A 21459-nucleotide genomic window follows, 5' to 3' on the forward strand; every position below is an offset into this window, starting at 1 on the left:
TACAAATTCTAACTAGATCAAAATAAAAATGATCATCCATACTTCGTCACCTAACATTTTGGCTTTTGTGTTCCATGCTTCCATTAACCTAATAGGTGCATTTTCATTTATTTAAAAAAATAAATGTAAAAAAATTCAGACAACTCCAACCTGCGAAGAAATTGTTTAAAATGTGTTGACCGCGCAAGCTTAACACAACTTTAAATTTCATGGAGAAGCATTTCTACAATTGTAGTCCTGATAACCCATGGTGACTTGACTGCATTTTATTAATTCTGCTCAGTAAATAGTCATCTGGTCACCCGCACAACATCATGATTGATTTATTTTTAGATTACTTTAAAGGAACAAGGAACTAGTGGAGCTGGAGAGCTTTGTATCTAAGAGTTTGCTAAAACCATCTGGCCATGATGGTGAAAGTAGAACAAATGGTAAAACTTTTGTAGGTGGTGGCCCTTTTTATGTTCAATTCAAAAAAATTTTGGGGAAAACGTTCTCACAAAACAAACCTAAAGGTGTGATGACCTTTTGAGACACTTGAGTCATTGTAGGTCAATAACTGGTCTGTCATTTAAAATATAATTGCAGGATTGCATGTAGATGAATTGTTTGTCATTAAATGTCACAGATGCTCTGGAATTTCTCCCTACAAGGTTTGGATTAATGGTGAAGAATTTAGACCATGTAAAAATAAAAATTTACCTAGTAATATAGATGAATAAGGTTTTAAGACTCCATATAATTGAATCTCACATGTACTCTGCAATGATGCCCTTGAAGTCTTGCCAGTTCTGGGACGTAACCATGGTTGAATTATTGCAATCCAGGCTGGTTAATGTACATGACTGAGAGTCTGGTTGTAAAAACCCGTGGTTAAGGCTGGTTACTATTCATAGCTGTCTTTAACAGCATCTTTAAGAACTCTCTAACCAGGGCAATTCATGAAAGTTCTGCTTTCTAGTCTAGACACATGATCGAGATACCACGAGAAATGAGTGGGCATACAATACTTACTCTATAATGAGTTTAGTGAGTAAAAAAAATGGTTTGTCTGGCCACCATATTTAATGCATAGATTGACTTCAGCAGTCACTTGGGTCCATGTCCATGTGTGGGTATTTGGCAAGGCAAATCGGATTGTCTGGTCTAATATAACAGACCAGCATGTCAGTGTTATTTACCCTGATAAAATAGCCAAGCTGGGATCAGTGGAGAGTTTTAACAAATATTTCTGTGTTTTAGTGAAAAGGCCTGTTTCCTACAAGGCAGATGCTTTTTAATCTATAATGTACTCTGACACCTGGACTCGCCGGACGTAGCACCACCGGTCACAAGCCTACCGCCCACCGGTAGCGGCGGGATGGGGACTCAGGGGGGAGCGGATACACTGTGAAGACGAACTAACTTACACAGGACCCTACCAATGGGCAAACAGGAAGAACTAAGACCTTAGGGGCGGGAATAGGGGGGTTTACTATTAGACGACAGGTGGACAAACACCCCCCACGACCCCCGAAACCAGAATACAAACTACCCCATATCACACGGGGGGAAAACAAGATGGGAAACAACACCATTCACTACCACTGGTCTACCACAGCCCAGAACATACACACTGCACCCCCACGCAGGGATCCTCCATGCAACCACCACAGCACATACACACATACAAACCACAACAATACAACCATACCCCGAATCACGGGGTCAACCGCATGAAAAACAACATCGAGGACCTCACTGGACAGCAGATTAGATACCTGACATCCCCTGGAATAGCTCACGCCAAATAACCGCTCCAACGACCACGTAGCTATCTGATGTTGACGGGACCGTGGGAGCTGGAGGGGAAACGGCAATCTCAGGGGTGAACATGACCCCACACTAGCCCTCAAATGACACACAACATAGGCTTTACAGAAGCAAACGCAGAGGATTAACCCCTCCCCGACTCACAGGGGAGTCAGGCAACTGGCCAATACGAACCATGGGCACAAGGGGGGCCCAGTCAAAAGGGGAGGCGCACCACACGGCACATCACTCCACACATACAACACCACACAGACTCAGACAAACACAAATGGCAACACTGCCACATAAAGTTATAAATGTAAAGCAATAAATAATAAAGGAAAAAAATATTTGGGTAAACGACTAGGTAATGAAAATAAAAATGAAATGATAAATAATAACGCTACGACAGACCCACTGTGGTCACGCTTACTAATTGTTGAAGGGACCTCTGCGTCCCGTTCATACGCACTTAAGTTAACTCTTAACACTCCACTAATTATATATAGGCAAACTGGTTAATAAGGTTTTTCGGACCATATGGAGCAAAGTAACCACTTTCACTCTACTAACGAATATATGCCTAACTAAAGTGGAGCTGCGTATCCAAATCATATGTTATTGATGTCACCCAAATGGGGACCTGCGTGTCCCACTGCTATATCATCTGACTGCCATGTTTGCTTATCTACTTTGTTCATAACTTACAATAAAAAGTGACTTTATAATGTACTCTGCATTAGCATTCTGCATTTAAGTTTTAGAACATGTCCAAGTAAATGTTGTTATTCCAAAAGGCTGCGTTTAGTTAAAAATTGTAATATTTCTACTTTAAGACCAGGTTTTGAATTCTAGCTTGATTTAAAAAAACAACCAAACAAAAAAAAAAACCACAGAGTCTTATCTCCCAAGAACGTTAAAACTAAATCTGAAAGCAAGATGTGTGATCTTGTTTTTTTCCGTTTATTACCTGCTTGGAAAAAGCATAGCAGACAACTTATTGCATACCTCCAGCCTATTTAACCTATTTTGATGACACTGCATTTTATTCAAATAAACCCCTAGACCAGAAAAAAAAATCTTTAGATTATTTATATTATTATTATTATTATTATTATTATTATTGCCATTTATATAGCGCCAACAGATTCCGTAGCGCTTTACAATATTATGAGAGGGGGATTTAACTATAAATAGGACAATTACAAATAAACTTACAGGAACAATAGGTTGAAGAGGACCCTGCTCAAACGAGCTTACATTCTATAGGAGGTGGGGTGTAAAACACATTAGGACAGGAATTTACAATCAAATAAGGTGGGCTGCCCTTTAGGAGAGGGCAAGAGACAGGTATGTGAGGTAAGGGTTAGTCTTGGAGGCCATAAGCTTTCCTAAAGAGATGGGTTTTAAGGCACTTCTTAAAAGATGCAAGACTAGGGGAGAATCTGATGGCGGTAGGCAGGCTATTCCATAGGAAGGGAGCCGCCCGCGAGAAGTCCTGCAAGCGCGAGTTGGCCGTACGAGTGCGGACAACGGACAGGAGGTGGTCACGGGCAGAACGGAGAGACCGAGAAGGGACATACCTATGGATCTGTGAGAAGATATAAGAAGGGCTAGAGTTGTTCAGTGCTTTATAGGTGTGAGTTAGTACCTTGAATTGACTCCTATAGCATACAGGAAGCCAATGTAAGGACTGGCAGAGGGGTGAGGTGTGAGAGAAGCGACTAGAGAGGAAAATCAATCTAGCAGCAGCATTCATTACGGACTGTAAGGGTGCAGTACGGCTATTGGGGAGACCAATCAGGAGAGGGTTACAATAATCCATGCGGGAAATTACTAGAGCATGGACAAGCTCCTTGGTAGTATCTGGTGCAAGAAAGGGGCGGATGCGGGCTATGTTTTTAAGATGGAATCTACAGGATTTGGCAACATGCTGGATGTGAGGCTCAAAGGTGAGACCAGAGTCAAGTATGACACCAAGACAGCGCGCTTGCAAGGATGGACTGATGTTGGTACCACAAACTTGGAGGGAGAGCGAAAGAGGAGGATCAGTATTAGGAGGAGGAAAGACAAGGAGCTCAGTTTTTGAGAGATTGAGTTTCAGAAAGCGGGAGGACATCCAGTCAGAGATGGAAGAAAGGCAAGCAGTGACACGTTGCAGGACGGCAGGGGAGAGGTCCGGGGAGGAGAGATATAGCTGGGTGTCATCAGCGTACAGGTGGTAGTGAAATCCAAAAGAGGTAATAAGTTTGCCAAGAGAGGCAGTATAAAGAGAAAATAGAAGGGGACCAAGGACGGAGCCTTGGGGAACTCCAACTGAGACAGGGCAAGGGGAGGAGGTATCATTAGAAAAGGAGACACTGAATGAGCGTTGGGAGAGATAAGAGGAAAACCACGAGAGGACAGAGTCACAGAGACCAAGCGATTGAAGAGTTTGAAGAAGGAGAGCATGATCAACGGTGTCAAAGGCCGCTGAGAGGTCAAGAAGAATTAGTATGGAGTAGTGGCCTTTGGATTTAGCTGCGATTAGGTCGTTAGTAACTTTGATAAGGGCAGTCTCTGTAGAGTGGAGAGGGCGGAAGCCAGATTGAAGAGGGTCAAGGAGAGAGTTGGAATTGAGGAAATGAGACACACGGGTAAAGACAAGTCTTTCCAGAAGCTTTGAGGAAAAAGGGAGCAGGGATATGGGACGGTAGTTAGAGGGGGTGGATGGGTCGAGGGATGGTTTTTTTAGTATAGGTACTACAGTGGCATGTTTAAGGTCAGCAGGGACGATGCCAGAGGAGAGCGAGCAGTTGAAGATGTGTGTTAGAGAAGGCACGAGACAAGTGGAGAGAGATCTAATAAGGTGAGATGGGACAGGATCGAGCGGGCAAGTGGTGGGGCGAGAGGAGCAAAGAAGAGCAGCCACCTCTTGGTCAGTAGCTGGGGCGAATGTCTGAAGGGTAGGAAAGGCATGATCTATGTGTGATTGAGAAACAGAAAGGCAAGGAGGGGAGAATTCTTTCCTTAGCTGTTCAATCTTGTCAGTGAAGTAACATGCGAAGTTATCAGCAGTAAGGTTAGTTTTGGGGGTGGCCACAGCAGGGCGAAGAAGAGAATTAAAGGTGTGAAAGAGACGCCTGGGGTTGCGGGAACATGAACTAATGAGAGTGGAAAAATAGGACTGTTTGGCAAGGGCAAGGGCTGCACTGTATGAACACAATATGAATCTATAATGGAGAAAGTCTGATTGTGTACGAGACTTCCTCCAGGAGCGTTCAGCACAACGGGAGCATCTTTGCAGGTAGCGCGTTGATTTAGTATGCCATGGTTGGGGGCGGGTCCTCCTCGAGGTGCTTGTTTGGAGTGGCGCTGCAGTGTTCAAGGCAGATGTAAGAGTAGAGTTATATATTAACAGCAAATTTGCCTATGGTAGCTGTAATGGAAGAGTCAACATATATTTTTACAGTTGTGTAGCAGTAGAAAGAGGGAAGTGCTCATGCCATTGTACAGAACAATGGTGAGACCTCACTTGGAGTACTGTACACAGTACTGGAGACCATATCTTGTAAAGGATATTGATACCTTAGAGAGAGTTCAAAGAAGGGCTACTAAACTTGTTCATGGATTGCAGGATAAAACTTACCAGGAAAGGTTAAAGGATCTTAACATGTATAGCTTGGAGGAAAGACGAGACAGGGGGGATATGATAGAAACATTTAAATATATAAAGGGAATCAACACAGTAAAGGAGGAGACTATATTTAAAAGAAGAAAAACTGCCACAACAAGAGGACAGTGTCTTAAATTAGAGGGACAAAGGTTTAAAAATAATATCAGGAAGTATTACTTTACTGAGAGGGTAGTGGATGCATGGAATAGCCTTCCAGCTGAAGTGGTAGAGGTTAACACAGTAAAGGAGTTTAAGCATGTGTGGGATAGGCATAAGGCTATCCTAACTATAAGATAAGGCCAGGGACTAATGAAAGTATTTAGAAAACTGGGCAGACTAGATGGGCCGAATGGTTCTTATATGCCGTCACATTCTATGTTTCTATGTGTAATAATCTGTTCCAAACTTTTAAATGTTTACTTATTAATTATTAAAGAAACACTCCAAGCACCATAAATACTACACACCACTATAGTGGTTATGGTTGCAAGTGTTCCCTTGCGCCCTCCCAGTGTAATTTGACAGTCTGTTTTAGAAGGGTTTGACCCACTACCTAGGTTCTGCAAGTTTTCCTGCACCTCCACCCATTGGTTTCAGATTCTCCATGCAGGAAAATACAGTGTGCTACACTAAACTAAGCAGAGCAGTACAGGGCTGTGCTCATTGGTTGTAAGCAGCAGCTGAGTGCTCTTAACCAATGCACGCGGACCTACCGTATATTGGATGTGTTTTAATGCAATGAAGACATCTGACTTCTCTTGTAGGAGAAGAACGCATGCAATGCTAGTACCTGGTGGACCTAGGTTAGTTGTCAAACTTTTCTAAAATTTGACAAATTACACTGGGAAGGCACCAGGCATTTATGGCACAGTTACAACTACAGAGGAATGTAGTGGTTATGTTGCTTGACATATTCTAAACTTTTTTTACTTTTACATTTCCTCCACTGCTTATGGTCACCACTTTATTTGGCAGGGGCTACAATATATGCATAAAAGTAGAGATATGCCCTGTTCTTGTCTGTAGAGATTGGTTGAACAAAAGGAGTATATGCAAAAGCTCAGTTATATCCTGCTCATGAATAATATGAAAGAACCCCTCTGGCATTTTTGTGCAGCTTCTCAAAAAGTTTATGTAAAATGTAAAAATTTCACTTCATGCAATGCCCACAAATGGAATGTATTAAAGTCTAGCTATTTTGCTTTACAGGACAACAAAACCCTCCTGCAGCCTTTATTATTATTCTTATTATTCATAAAGCGCCACCAAATTCAGTAATGCAATGAGCAGACTAACAAACAAGTATTTGCAATAAGACAAGTTGGACACACAGGAACAGAGGATGTAGAGGGCCCTGCTCAAACCAGCTTACATGCTAGAGGGGTACTATCACCTCTTGCCATCTACTAGGAGATATGTTACCCTGCTATGTGCACACCAAAACCATAGCTGAGGGGATCCCAAGTTTGATTTAATGATCTAAATTTAGGTGTGGTGTGTTTTTTTTTTTGTTTGTTTGTTTTTTCAATGTAAAATTAAATTTAATTGGTTTATACATGTGGTTGGATGGAAGGGATTAATTTTATGCTTTTGACTGCAGAACAGAATTCACATTATTGTAAAGTGCAGCATGAAAACTGTGAATCGGCCCCTGTCTGGAGGCCATGGACCTAATACTGGCAATGATAGCTGGCACTACCAATTTTCACAAGTTTAATATTCTTAATTTAGTCTTGTTTTCCTGCAAACTTTAAAAATATAACATTGTAATATTTTTGCCAATTGTCGTAAGACAGGCAGTTTAACTATTAATGTACCAGGCATTTTTCAAAATCAATCCGGTAGGATAATCCTACCTAGCCTGCCACCTTATACCATGTAATGAGATCATTCCTTGGAAGCTCTGCTCATCCATTTAGGTAGATAGACAAACTAACGAGATTGTAAGAGTCTTTATTGATATGGATACATTGCTATTAATTGAAGGACCTGTATTTGGTACCATGTATCAGTTTACCAATATCCAAACACTCTTGGTTGTAAATATTACTAGAGACTGTTACAAATTAATAATTGCTGAACCTGCCTAACACATGAATCCTGCCAAACAGAATATGTCAAAGCACAATTGTTTTGAGGCTGGCAGACTTGGAGCGAATAAGATTAAAAGGATAATCTTTAAGCACTTACTAGGTCACATTTCTCCTTTATTTTCCCTCTGGCTGGAATTCCAGAAACTATGGCCCTCAGAAAGTTCAGTGTTGTCAAACCAGTTTGGTAAGCTTACAACGCTTACATTTTCTGTGCTTTTGTCGTGTGTTTTCTTCTTTTTTTTTTCTTGTAATCAAATGTTCATATCTTGCAAAAAAAAGTTAGAGCAGTTGTAATATTACTGTCTCAGAACCGTGAAGCCCAGGATTCAACCCCGGGCAGACCACCTAATATAGTAATAGTAAGTATCCTTGGGCTAGACTCCTAACTATATATGTCCACCTACCTCAAATCCTCAGATTGTAAGCATATTTTTTCTTAATGTAAATACTTACACCTTCATATATAAATTATGCAAACATGGTCAACATGTTAGAATGAACAAACTACATTTTAAATTCTCATAGCCAGACTCCATTCCCTGTGGAATATTCCTGATTTGCAAGACCTGTGTGTCCAGCTGTGGCAGTGGCTGGTTGTTTATTCATTTTATTTTTACATCCGAGGAAAATCCCCCAAATGGACAGCATGAGCAAGACACCATCTCCGTGCATTTCTGCTAATGCAATAAAATAACCTCCCAAGATCTCTATGCAATGTCAACACTTGCTGGATAGTTGAGCGGAAGACAAACCCCCTCTAGCATGAAGTGTGGCCACCTGTCCAACTTTATCCACTCCTGTTTACTTCTGATATAGAATGATGCCTGTTTATGTTTGAAGGAACGTATAATTACAAAAATTAGTTTGCCATATTAGAGCTAAGTCAGGGGTATATTTCAACAAAAAGTTCAATTATTTGTTTATATATTCAAAAATACATTCCTCCAGCACCTCATTGATATTTTGGAATTTTTACATAGCACACGGACACAGTCTGCAGGAAGCTCATTCACATTATCTGCGTATACTATTTTGGGGAAAAAAATATATATTTTTTGTCTTTTCTTTTTTTTTTTTAATTTTTTTTTTTTGTAAATGAACAATCTGACGCCTGTAGATTGCACGAACCTGTTTTTAAATAGTAGTTTGAGATCTGATCTTTGAACAGACCGTCTGAAAGGTAAACTTGGAGTTTTACGCTCTTATGCATGTGATGTTTTGGGCTAAAAAAAAAAAAACTAACCTTGTTCATCAAGCTAAACTGGTTTTGCAAGGGCACAGCATACAGACCTCGGCCCTCTCCCCCCTCCCCATTCATTGCAGGCCCAAAAGGGTTGCTTTGATTCCGGTTGAAAACTGTATTTATTATTTTCTTCTGGTTTTTAGTTTTTTTACACACTGTTTTATTTATTCTTATTTGTTATAGTTATGCGCTTGTACCATGAGAGAGGGCAGGCTCTGTGTGACCTGATCTATTTTGTCCTGTTCCAACAGAGGTTTATAAATCACAAACTCGGATTATCCGCTTTCCATGAGTTTTCTCCTCCCTATCCTATAAATCCGATGAGATTATAAATTCCTGGTTGTTAACCAGTTAAGTTCTAGAAAAAGGGAAGAGAACTTTTAAGTGTGTTCAAAATATCTATGGTACTTCTGACTGAGCTTGAAATGTGTTGCAGTAGTGGTATATTTAATATAGCCCTATGCACTCCCATCACTTGACAAAGGGAATGAATATTGGTAAATAGGCTGTGTGAAAAAGAAGCCTTGTTGCATTGTGCCATGCTGCACAACAAACAAGTGTATAAACCATTACATGAAATAAAAGAAGAATGAAGATCCCACTTTTTGGGAACTTACATTACTGAGAGAGTTAGGCCACAGGATGTATGATTGTGCATAGTGTTGAATATTAGGTGTTTCTAGATGGATGAGCAGCCTTCTTAAACAGACACTAATAAAGCAGCTTTGGTATATAAATCATGCTGCTGCTGTCTCACTGCTCCATTATCTACCATTTAGGACTTCACTTTGTTTATGCAGCCCTAGGCACATCTATCTGCACATGACTTAGTCTTTCTAAACACTTCCTGTAAAGAGTCATCTAATGTTTACACTTCCTTTATTGCAAATTATGTTCAATTTCGATTATTAGAGATAGCAAGCTTTTAACCCCTTAAGGACACATGACATGTGTGACATGTCATGATTCCATTTTATTCCAGAATTTTGGTCCTTAAGGGGTTAAAGGAAGTGAAGATATCATTATTATTTTTTTATGCAGACTGTCATTTACAGCAAGGGGAGGTGTGGCTAGAGCTGCATAAACAGAAACACACTGGCAGAGCATTGAGCAGGGAGACTGCAGGGGCATGATCTCTATACCAAAACTGCTTCATTAAGCAAAAGTTGTTTTGGTGACTATAGTGTCCCTTTAAATATGCAGGTTTTACAATGCTTTTACATATTTAATTGTAATGGCCACACCTGGGGACAGATGCCGTCTAGGGTTTGACTGACCCTCTTATGCTGAAATAGTGCCCTGCCACTTCTACTATAAACTGGGTAGCTATCTTTTGTTTTTGAGGTAGTTGCCCCTTTATAGCCCGATGTACCAACTGCCCACATAGGGGGAAATCTCTGGGTGAAAAAAAAAGGTTTCATATGTGACCAATGGAGTAAAATGGGGACTACCAACAAAGAATAGGATAATAATACATCATGTAAGGGGATACAGTTGTCTGAATTCTCAAATATCCATTTTACCCTGTGCAATGAGGCTCTCCATGATGGCCAATAAATTATGCACAAGTCTCTGACTCACTGTTATCAGAAGTGAGGGACCCTGTATGTGACATGTAATTGGTATAGGGGAAATGTAATCTCATTGATACATTTCCTCCTTTAATGCCTTTCTCACTACTAACATCGCAGCAAGTGTTGTGAGTTGAAACATGGCACAAAGTATTAAATGTGAGACATTCCACTGGTGACTTCTTTCCTTTGCTCCACTTTTGAGAACATAAAATGGCCGCCTCCGTTGTACAACTGATGAGCTGTTGTTTGGAACCGGATGGCAGTGCTCAGGGGCAGCATTATTTTACTTGCTTTATTTATGGAGTGGAGATGGAGGCATAGTATAGAATTATTAGAATTGTATTCATTCAGAAGCCATAAAAATCAAATTTCAAAATAGACTGTATATAGTGAATTAAAGATGTTGATGTATCTGATGTGTAGTGTAAGGTCATGTAAATTGAAGTAGTCAACTGGGGATAATCCTCTGAATGGAGCACTAATTTGTCAGTATTGTAAAGCCTGGTATATGCTGTTAAAAAGGACAGCTTAGGGTGTATGTTTTACCAGTTGAGGAACTGGATGTATGTTGTGTTCTTATGTTTCCAACCATGTAATTATTTTGCCAATATCACCTTGACCATATTTTACCTTTGCAAAAGATAGCCCCACCAATACCCGCTGGTGTAATTTGGAAAATTCTGTGAAATTGCATTGAATTTAGTTCCTATCCTCACTTCTCCTTTAAAATCTGCCAGAATGTGTTGGCTACACAATATGGTAAAACAAAATAGATCACAGGATTGTGAAAGGGACTTGTCAACTTCAACCACGATTCGACGCTACACAAGTATTTTTAAACACATGGAGCAAAGTGTAGGGCCTGCGGTATTCTGTGGGTAATTGTCAATGTCAAGTAGCTAAACCATGCAATGTAGACTACATGACTGCAAACACTTTTCATAAAAGATGTATTCTTTTAATAAATAATTTGTCATATGCAAAACCATCAGACCAAAAGTGCCAGGCTCCTGATTTCTGGATAATTTTATTTTCCTAATCTGCCTTTAAATTAAGATGACCTTGTGTGTCGTTGGCTATGCTGTATTCACATGCTGATTGCACACAGCAAAATACAGCCAGCTTCTTTTTGACTCAATGCTGTATTCTAAATTGAGCATATACCAGTGTTCTTCGTATTGTAGGAAGCCATGTCTGCAGATTTGACCATGATTCCCTAAAGGCAGTTGTGGTACATAAGGATGTGGTGTTTGTTGCCTTGCCATATAGAAGATGAAGATTTTGGTCTGCATGTCTCTGTGCCACCGCTCTAACTCTCTCTCCTTCTCTTTCAGAGGTCCCTGAGGAGCTGTGCTCTCCCTGTTACACAGACCAGTATGAACAAGAACACATAAAGCCAGCCGTGATCAGCCTCTTATTGTCATCAGATGTGTACTGTAGAGCATATCGCAGGGCCCTTCCTCACGAGAGTAATCCTCCTCGTGACAATGCTGCACTACTTCTCTTGTTGACACGGAAGGGGTTGACACCAATGAACCAGGGGGAGCCTGTGAAGACCATTGACCTGAGGGAAAAACCCATACGCATGGTAGGAAAATATGGGTAGTAGTATGTTCTTTGGTGGGAATTGCCTATGGTTTTTACTATCTGTAAAATGTAGGGGGATGCAAAATAGTGTTACATCATTGATGTCACCTGTCCTGCATGTGCGGCTCATGTTGTCACTGTTTTAGATTTGGCACCTGTGCCCTCTTCTATATATTTTACGGCACACTTTTATACAGAGAGGTGTATAAACCTGTCAGCCCATTACTTGTGCAGCATTTCCTTTTACAGTTTGTGGTGATTCTGCAGGGCAAGGTCATTTGTAAGCAATTTATTATCTTTTACTTCGCATAAAACTTCTGGCAATGCCCTACAGCATTACTCAATCATTTGAACAAAAATGTAATTATTTAAAGGGACACTATAAGCACCAAAACAACGTTAGCTTAACGGAGTTGTTTTGGTGTATAAATCATGCCTCTGTAGTCTCAATTAGCTTGCTGTTTATGAGTTAAATTGTTTTGCTTATTCAGCCCTAATAAACCTACTGTGCCGTCACATCTTATCAGGGCCGGACTGGGACAAAAAGTCGGCCTTGGGGGAGGTGGGGGGGCAGCAAGAAAATAAATCATGGGGGTACGAGGGAGGTGGGGGAGAGTAAGACTTTTTAGTGTTAAGAATACAGCTTTGTATTCCCAACGCTACAGTGCTCCTTTTTTTAATTCTGTTTTAATTTTGTGTTTAGTTCTTTTGCACATTTGTGACAACTTCAAAATGGCTGCCAAACCACATGATGAACCAACAGAGCTGGCCAAGCATAACAATGTGGATGCAGCACATGGATATATATTGCATATAAAGAAATAATGTACAAAGATTTGCATTCTATCAATATATTTGAAATGTTGCATCATTACTCATAAAAACCAATATGGCCACCAGACCTTCACATTGCAAATGGTGTTGCTTGGCCACCAAAAAAGAGCTCACGTACTGCAATCCGTGCAGGCACTTGTCCATAATCCAGTCATGTTGCTTTTCCTCTAACTGTTAAAGCGTGTGCATCATGCTTACCGGACAGCAGGGCTGGACTTTTTAATTTTTTTTTAATTTTTTTTTTAATCACAGCAGCCCACTAAGATGGGGGCTGGGCAGAGAGGGTGTGTTTTGTCATCACCAATGACAAGCATGCCACCTCTCAAAGTGAGCATGTTGGTTCAATGCTCTTCCAGGGCAGACCATGCGCAGAGCTCTGCTGAAGAGCTCTAGCATTAGAAAAAGGCCCTGTATTTGTTCTGCACAGTACAATCAAATGTAATAACATGTTTACGCTCTGTTTCCTTGCAATTTGTCTTACCTGCCTGACAGCCTTTTAAATGGACAAAATAGGGAGACTTATTAATAGGGGTGCGGCTGTGTTCGGAGATATTTTATGGGACTTACTAAAAAATGTATGCAACTAAATTTAATTTAGTGCAGGAATAAAACAAATACCCTTTTACTCAATTGGAGGGAGATTTTCCATGTCTCCAGTAGATCCACACAATATGCCTGTGAGATATAGAATTCAAACTTCAGTGTTTTCAGCAACTGTGAAGGGTTCTGTCACCACACAGTATGAGACCTGGAGGCAAACGGCATTAAATTCTAGAAACCTGAGTAATTTGACCGTGTGTATAGTAAGAATTATGTTTTTTTTAAAATAAATTTTAAAAAAAGAACACCAGTGTGATCCTTTATGTGGTTTGACATGCTGATAAGATCTGAAATTGAACCAGCTCTACCTGGATGACGATGATAGTAGGCTGTGTGGAAATAATATTTATTTAACTCATAAAATAATAATGAAAAAAAAATTAAAAACATTTTATATCTTCATGACCATGAAGTTAGTGGTGGGGACCGCTTTTAAACCCTGTTTTTTTTGCTAACCACTTAATTAGTGGACTTGACAATAACTTAAGGGACTGCACTCACACATGCTCAAGGAGAGAGAGATGATAGGCAGACAGATTTACTTTACATTTTTTTTTTTTTAAAGTCTGTATTGAAACAGAACAAAGGAGAATGTAGAACAGATTTAAAACCTTTTTTTCCTGTTAATCTATAGTTTTGCTAGCAAATCTGTCGGCATAATCTACAATTTGTTTTTCATGCATTGTCTGCATTGTAAAAAACATTTAAATGACGGATATTAAATACACATCTCTCACTTTAAAAGGAACACGATAGTGTTAGGAATACATGTTTGTGTTGCTAATTATTGCATTTTATCAAGAACTGCAATAATTACAATTGAATGATTTAACTGACAGGGGAACTGCACCCAGACCACTTCAATGAGATGAAGAACAGATAAATTTATGACGTCTCTTTCAGCTGAAGAAAAATTGATTGAGAATTGAACATGCATAGAACACCATTTTGTTTCCATATAGTATTACATAAGAGCCATTCTTACACTTTTGGATTGATCCCATATATTCGATTAACGAGCGGACCTATTGACATTGGATAATGTGCTTGGACACTAGCTTTATCCATGTCTGTTCAAAGATGAACAAGTTGCCAGCACTGGGCAGGCATTAATGGCAGATGCTCAGCACTCACATTGGCAAGTGTTATTCCAGTTCCTGGCAGAGTTTGCTGGGGATTGTGGGAACTTTTAAAAAATACACTGTATGCATATTTTATAAGAATTATCTATATAATGCATTAATAAATAGGCCTTAAACTTCAACTGATCTACTTGGCGAATGGCACATGGCTCTTGCAGCCTTTTTGCAATCTGCCTGCTGAGCACTTTACCCTGAGAAAGCCATGGTTGCTTCCTGTTTTGTTATTGATTTGTTTCTATTCTGTATCTGTAAAAGAATGTATCCTTTTAATTTGGGGGTTCTCTGAATCTGAGCATTCTGGGATCCGTGCTGCTAGCACAGTATGTAGATTATTTCTGTTCCCGAATGCATTTCAGCTAGAATCTCCATTTCATGACCTCGGCCGTAGGAATTTCAAATCTTCAGTTACTGTAACTTTGGATACTTTGTAATCTCGTAATCAAGGTAAAGTGGACTGATTTGGAGAACAGTTTCAGCATTGAGATCCAAAGTAACTCCATACCTCTTTATTTAAACAAAGGCTCAATTCAGGCTGTTCTTCAAACCAATAAAGGAAAACAAAAAAAGTTATTTCTGCAAGGGACAGCCTTGGGAGCCGAATTTCAGTTGTTATAATGCATATCACGCTCAGAAAGACATGCATTTTTATTTTTGCATAGGGTTAAAGGAACACTATAGGGTCAGGAACACAAACATGTATTCCTGACCCTATAGTGCTAAACCCACCGTGTAGGTGGCTTGCCCCCCCCCCCCCCCTAGCCCCATAAAAGTTAATAAAACGTAACTTATTTCTAGCGCTGGTCTTGCCGATTTTTATCGGCAAGAGGGCGGGGCCAAACAGTTTTGGCCCATCAGCACCTCCTTATAGAAATGCATTGATACAATACATCTCTATGAGGAAAATTCAGCGTCCCCATGCAGAGTGTGAAGACGCTGAACAGCGCTGCTGCCTACTGTGCAGTACTGAGCCAGGAAGCACCACCAGTGGCCATCTGAGGAGTCCCTAGAGGCAATGTAAACACTGCTTTTTCTCTGAAAAAACAGTGTTTGCATGAAAATGCCTGAAAGCAATGATTATGCTCACCAGAACAATTACATTAAGCTGTAGTTGTTCTGGTGACTACAGAGTCTCTTTAAAGTAGCTGGTGCACAAATGTCCTTATATGCTATTAAAAAGAATGGGGGAAAACGTGCCATTATCTCACAATATCACATTTCAGTTCAGGGACTAATCAAGACCCTGCAATCTGTTTTATATCTTACTAATTGAATTATTGGCATTCTAATTTCGGATTAATTACCCAGGAATTCTAGGGTTGCCTTTGATATTTCTACTTGGCCCCTGGCTCTGACAATTCATTGGTTGTTTGTTTATGGGGATGTGGGCAAGGTGCAGCTGTTTTGGGGATTTGTAAGTGTGACTTACTAAATTTCTTACCGTTCTATAAATCATTCAAACACCTGCGTGTCCCATACATGTTAATACTTTTCACCGCTATTGATCGATGTGACTACGTAAACATAGTACAAATGTACCAACTAACAAAGAATTCCTGAAAACAATAAAAAAAAAAAAAAAAAAGTTCTGCACATGGCCAAATAGGCTATACCCCAATACTGGAAACAGGAGAGAATTCCCCCCACTCCAGACAGGGTTCACCCAAATGACAGTCCCCAGGGTGACAGATTATTATTATTATTGCCATTTATATAGCGCCAACAGATTCCGTAGCGCTTTACAATATTATGAGAGGGGATTTAACTATAAATAGGATAATTAGAAATAAACTTACGGGAACTACATATGGGGGCACTACAGCGACAGACTCTACCACTCAACTAGACTTAGAGACTATACCTGACAACTGCGACTAGTACTGCGCACCCCAAACCTCCCCCTTCCCCTCCCCCTTCTCTCCCCCCCAGTCCTTTTTTTTTTTTTTTTTTTCTTTCCAATACGATAGTTACTATGCAAAATTAATGGGACCTGCGTGTCCTTGACGAAGTGTTCTTATGACATGATCGAAACTGAAAAATTAAAAATATCCAATAAAAATATATTTACAAAAAAATACATTTAGGAAAACTTGTTTTCGCATCGATGCGAACATTACTTTCAAATTGTGAAAGAACACTTGTGAAAGAACACACCAGATATTTTGAGCTACTGGTAAAGAGGGACACCAGGTTAGCCAAAGTAGATGTATTTGGATACCAAATGGAGACTGTTGCTTCTCCAACTTTCAAAGGGCTGTCTTGTCCTTTTTTTTTTAAACCTTACTATAACAAGCAAGGTAATATGAAGTATCATTTGCGTAAGTAACAAACTCTTGGATATTTTTGGAACATGCCCTTGGGTGTAACGGTTGAATTGCAGTAATATATGTATATTTCTGTTTGCATTTATAGATTCTGTTATCTAAGTTAGATTTTGTTTAGTTGAAATAATGTTGGCATAAAGTAACCAAATCCAACCCTCCCTCTACCCCAAATCCAATCTCCTTTTCTATAGCAAGTAGAAGAAAGAAACAAGAAGAAGAAACTAAGTGAAAAGTTTAGGACTGGGTGTCAGAGATAATAAATAAATACAGATCTAAAGCTCTCGGTTTGCTTTACAATCGTAATAACCAGAGCACAGTAGAATATATAGAAAGAAGTGTGTTGTCAAATATATCCAGGAACATATGCTATTATTTTGTATGTAGTTAAAGTATGATCATGTTTAAACAAGAGATTAGATTGTGTACGTGGAGGTTAGTAAATGTATGATCTACTACAGCAGAAGTAGTAGTGGATCCGTTAAACAATGTTCATGTGCAGCTGGCAAAACTAGAGTAGGTGACCTATGTAAACCAATTTAAATTTAAGGGTTTTAAATGAGGGTGTGGCCAGGGGTGGGGCTGTTCTGATAGATTTTAGGTGACCAACTAATAATTTTATGCAACTGAAAGGTAATTTAGAAAAAGTACAACTTATCTTATTTACACAGATGGATTTATTAAACTTATGTATTGTAGTTTAAAGACACATTACTGTGAGTATTATCGCTGTTGAGCTTTGTTATACACTCAGACACACAAAGAATAGGGAGTTCCTAAAAAAGAGGGACATTCGGAGAGAAAGAGGCATAGAGGGATCTGGGCCTTGAATCGGGACTGTCCCTCCTAAATAAAGACGTTTGGGAGGGATTTATCTCACTACTCAATTATGACCTAGCTAAATGAGTTATTATAAACATTAACACCTTAAGGACACGACACAACTTCTGGAATAAAATGGAATCCTGATGGAATATTCCCGTCGTGTGTCCTTAAGTGATTCTAAAGCATAAAGAATACAAAGTTGAATTCCTTACACTATAGTTCCTTCTGGAGCCTCCTGCTCAGTACAGAAAGGGTTAAAATACTCTTTTAAAACTTACTCTATTACAGCACCGACCTCCCTCACCGCTGGGTTGTCGCTTAGCCTCCCTCAGACGTCATCCAATGTGGGTGGCTAAGGTGCATACGCGGTGAGCACATTAAGCAATCCCAGTAGGAAAGAATTGCTTCATTGCCATGGGGTTTTCACACTGGAGTGTGAGGATGTCCAGTGTCAGGCGACAAAAAGTCGCTTAACCATCAGGATGTACATCTAGTGGCTGCCTGACAGCCACTAGAGGCAGTCTTAGTCCTTCAATGTAATAACTGCAGTTTCTCAATAACTGCAGTGACTTAATATGCAGGACTAAGGGGCACAGGGACAGTGCAGTGGTCTGGGTGCCTATAGTGTCCCTCTAATGGACATACAAACCTTTGTCAAAAACAAAGGTATCAAAGAGTGCTCTGAATATGAGTCTAAGAGAGTGTGTTTTTACAGGGAATCTACAAAGTAAACGTACGTTTAGGCCAATCTGGCACATACAATTAAATATGTTGATACACTGGAATATTGCCTGAAACCCCATTTTCTTCCCTCACAGGCTGCCCACCAAGCTGTGATTGAAGGTCTAATGACGGTGTACTGTCTCCATTGTGTCAAGCCCCTCCCTTCAGGAGCAGAGCCTGTTCTAGCTACCATGGAGATCAAGCTTCTTGCGTGGATTGATAAGGTAAATTATTTCACCCTTGTCTCCAAAGCTGTTATTCCCCTCCTCAAGTAGCCACATCTCAGAATACATCTTGCTCTGTTTAAACATATTGCTGAATCTTCACGTTTGTTTGTTTGTTTGTTTTCTGTCTTTAGGTAAATCGGCAGCTCCTGGAAGAGGCTGAGAAGGAGCAGGGACGAAAACAGTTACCTGTCTCCGATGGGCAGAACCAGGCTGGGGTAAGTTTGCAGTGACCACAATGGCTTGCTTTATTCAACTGTAGAGAGAGGAGCAATATGATGATGGTTTATAACAATATTTTTCTGAATGAGGATTGATAGCTTCATTATGGGTTCCTTCTTACAGGAGATTCTTTAACAGAGATAAGCAGTCAGCACCTCTCCGACCATTGCATTATAATCTCCACAGTCATCCGTACGATTAACTTTCTTTCAGCTGGTGGGTAGCTCTTAACCAAGATTGACTGTATGTTTTAAAAGAGATGACACCAGCAAAATTAATTGTAACAACCAGTTCATTCTCAGATGGGTCTTTCCTGCCATAAATTTACAGGATGAGGTGTGCTCCTCTGTGGTTTGATATTAAGGATGCTAGATTTTATTTCCTAAATCCTCCTGCTAGTCTTCGTAGATAATGTTAATGGTTATAAAAATTTTGGAAAAGTGTTTATTCACTCCAGCTAGATGAGTTATGTCTATTGAGAAATTGAGTCCTGCTTGCCAGGTTCTGTCATGTGCTGTATCTTTAAATGTGTATCAAGCTTCCTTTATCCAGTGCTAATTAACCAATTGTATTTCTATTAATGTAACTCAATTATTGTGTGATAGCACCTGTATTTCATTCAATCTGCCTATTCTCTCCCCATTCATAATCCCTCTGATCTACACCCTTTCTCTACTATATGTCTCATTCTACAATTATATTCTTCTACCTCTTATCATTCTCCCTACTGGTCTTTCTTCTTCCTGCACTTTTTGCTTGGTCATGTTTTTCTCTCTGCCTGTCTCATTCTTTGTCTTTTATTCCCCCCCACCCCCCTTCCCCTTCCCAATCCCCCCTTTTTTTTCTCTCTCCAGTGCCCCTCCCGCTGGTACTGGAAACTAGTCCCCGTAAGTGGCTTTTTCTATTTTTCTGTTTCCTTAGCCCCCTCTATTTCCAACCTGCCAGTCTCGCGCCCTTCTTTGTCGCATCATTAAAGCTGCTGCCTGTTCAGCAACTGTTCTAAGTTTTGCATGCAAACAACGTGAAGATGTGGCCTGTATCCTTGGCAAAGGATTGTGGGATAGTAGAATGTTTTTTGTATTGTGAAGGTTTGCTTTACTTTTTCCTGTATTGTTTTGAGGGGGCACTTTGTGTGAATCCGAGTTTTGTCTCCATCAGTCTTAAATATTATTGTCTTTTCCTTTTATGATTTTCTTTATAGTTAATGTCCATTATTCTTTGTCCTTTTTTTCTTGCATGGTGCTTTCATAATTCCCTTCCATTCTTACCCCTAAATGGTTATTTCTTCTCCATTTACCACTTTTCCCCCCATTATTTTTCATTTGTTTTGTCTTTATTGTTTCCGTATATCCCAGAATCCTTTACAAATTACTAGTGTTCTGCCTCGCCTCTTACTTGCTAGAAGTATAAAATATGGCCATTTTCATTCTCATTAGTCAAATTAATTTACCATGAAAGGCAAAATAAATAAAGTATATTGTTTACCTCTGTTGCTTTGTTAAACTATGTGGTGCCACTCTAACAAAAATGCCTTATGGTTTCATGATTTAAAAAAATTACTGCATAGCATTTAGCTCTTGAAGAAAACAAATTACTCCAAAACAGGAAGTTACATTTCAGACATTCATGGGGAGTTCAAAATGAATTTTCCATGACTGTCTCATTCACTCTCAGGCACGTTTATTCTACGCTGGTTTTTACTGGTGCATAGTGATTCAGTGATTTTCTACATTACACAAAATTGTATTAAATGAATGTCCCTGCCACTGGATGTTATATCTCTGGAATTGAATTACTTCCTACAGCTGTAGTTTTCAACCCAACCTCAAAGCATACAGAGAATACACAGTTCATGATTAAAGAATTAACAAATTCTGTGCCAATGGAGATACTGACAAAACCTGGACCTCTGGTGTGACTTGAGGAATGAGTTGAAAACTGGTGGCCTCTAAACATAATGGGCTTCTTAAATCATTTATATAAAGCTTTACTTGTTCTAGTGATCTAGTTTACAATTATGCTAATGCAAGGGAAACCGTTTAAATGCTTTACAGACCAAACTTGCAATGTAGTAAATGTCTCATATTAATAACACCGTTTAATTTGGCCATTCAAATAGGCAGTAATATCAAATGTTGCTGCCCCTTTAACTGTTTTAGCACAGTGCAAATTCTCTCTCTTTTTTTAAATTTCTGAAGAGTTTGCTGCTCTATGGAAATAGTGTCCAGAAGCATTTAATGGCACAGATGCCAACTCTGTAATTAAGAACATGGCTGGTCTGATGGCATGGCCTATGCCGTCATTTTGTAGTTATACATAACCACAATTTAAAAGGTGCAAGTGCTTTGTTTTCCCAGATATTTTGTTATTGTTGATCACATTTCATTAATTGATCCATAAAAGGGGATTTGGTCCACTTAACCAAAAGGCAAAAATATTTTTAATACATTTTTCCTTGTATCTTTTAGTGGTAAGAGGCGATGCTTTAGAAGATATTGTATCCCTTGAGCCCTTAACAGCTCAATTGCTGCATGTCTCTTGTTGTCGTATTATGTTCATTAATACATGTTTTTGTGTATATCTAGAATTCCCCTGACCATTTTTTGCCAGAGCGAGGTAAAGTGTTGA

At 39.6% G+C, this 21459-nt stretch overlaps 1 protein-coding gene across 3 annotated transcripts in view; it reads left to right on the top strand.

Moving 5' to 3' along the window:
- The window catches only part of CAMSAP3 (calmodulin regulated spectrin associated protein family member 3), a 91609-nt gene that overhangs the window by 43484 nt on the left and 26666 nt on the right, over nucleotides 1-21459 (top strand). For 2 of the 3 annotated variants that reach the window (XM_063448391.1, XM_063448392.1), the window contains exons 2-5: nucleotides 11691-11944; nucleotides 18481-18609; nucleotides 18744-18827; nucleotides 19686-19718. In XM_063448391.1, the coding sequence (XP_063304461.1) occupies nucleotides 11691-11944; nucleotides 18481-18609; nucleotides 18744-18827; nucleotides 19686-19718 (500 nt within the window). The remainder of the gene's footprint in view (nucleotides 1-11690; nucleotides 11945-18480; nucleotides 18610-18743; nucleotides 18828-19685; nucleotides 19719-21459) is intronic. The other variant, XM_063448393.1, reaches the window with a different exon arrangement.

The sequence above is a fragment of the Pelobates fuscus genome, chromosome 3 (assembly GCF_036172605.1).
Source record: "Pelobates fuscus isolate aPelFus1 chromosome 3, aPelFus1.pri, whole genome shotgun sequence".
NCBI classification, from domain to species: domain Eukaryota; kingdom Metazoa; phylum Chordata; class Amphibia; order Anura; family Pelobatidae; genus Pelobates; species Pelobates fuscus.